At 53.8% G+C, this 1,067-nt stretch overlaps 1 protein-coding gene across 1 annotated transcript in view; it reads right to left on the bottom strand.

Annotated features, from left to right (window-relative positions):
* The window catches only part of LOC113217635 (neurobeachin-like protein 1), a 346,454-nt gene that overhangs the window by 287,635 nt on the left and 57,752 nt on the right, over positions 1–1,067 (bottom strand). Inside the window, 1 exon segment of the mRNA XM_052263605.1 lies at positions 69–226. Coding sequence (XP_052119565.1) covers positions 69–226 — 158 coding nt within the window.

Below are 1,067 nucleotides of genomic sequence, written 5' to 3'. Positions count from 1 at the left end.
TGGGGTGGGCGCCCGCGTCCTGGAGCCCCTGTCAGGCCCGATGGGCGGCCTAGCCTCCCGGCGCCTACCTGTGTCTCCATGCGCCGCGCGGCCCGCTGAGGAAGCTGCTGGTGGTCCTCCAATGGCGCCGCACCACAAGCTGCCGGTTCCGCAGCTGCGACTGGAGGTTGGCGAAGCGGACGCTGTCCTCGGCAGCACGCGCCCTGAAGGGCACGCCGATCAGCTCCTGGCGACGAAAGAGGACGATGTTAAAGCTGCCAATTAGCGAAGTAACGCAACAACTCGCCAGCGCCAAAGCAGTTGTAATGTTCATCCCTAGTACCATGGACCTATCCTTCGATTGAATGTCATCATATCAAGCCGCAGTTGTTATTCGACAATTTTCGACAGTTTCATGGTCTCTTACTGAAATGAATTTGACTAGCTTTACCAACAGAATGTTCTTAGAGGATGTAGATGTGCAGGTCGGTCTCGTTCTCGGTGCCTGTCTGTCTCTCTGGCTCTGTTTCTCTCTCTGTCCGGTGTCGTCACGCGGCAGATTGGTCCAGACATCTCTACCGCCACGCGTGCGTGACGCCCCGGGAGAAAACAGTCACATTGCGCCCCGCTACGGCGCGCCGCACACAGCGGTGCCGCCGCGAGCTGACACTGTGTGAGGAGGAAGTCACATCATAACGGAAACCAATTGGGAGTCGAACAATACCCAGAAAGATGGATTCTCGGTTCAATTGAGAAATGCACTCAATCGACCGAAGAGCGTCTTGCACTTGCTTTGAGACTAATTTCACTTGAAGTGAGACGATTCTAATGATATTTATCTCGCAAAAACGACAAAAATAGACTTACGACCATCCTCCGGGGCCATAGCGAGATCCGACCTTTTACGCAAACCCTCTGAAGTACGACCTTATAGTTTTTAGAGGTCAAAATGCACTTGGTACCAAATCTCGCAACGAATGAAACTGGTCTCAAATAAGCAAGTGAACAGTGCTCTTCATTTATTCCCCTCTGGATCTCTCGCGAGAACACTCGAGCTGCGACCAGCCAGGACATCTGGGACCACCCAG

The sequence above is a fragment of the Frankliniella occidentalis genome, unplaced genomic scaffold, assembly GCF_000697945.3.
Source record: "Frankliniella occidentalis isolate FOCC.00 unplaced genomic scaffold, Focc_3.1 Scaffold13, whole genome shotgun sequence".
In the NCBI taxonomy this organism is placed as follows: domain Eukaryota; kingdom Metazoa; phylum Arthropoda; class Insecta; order Thysanoptera; family Thripidae; genus Frankliniella; species Frankliniella occidentalis.
The sequence above is the reverse complement of the archived record's forward strand: the minus strand, read 5'-3'. Positions and strand labels throughout refer to the sequence as shown.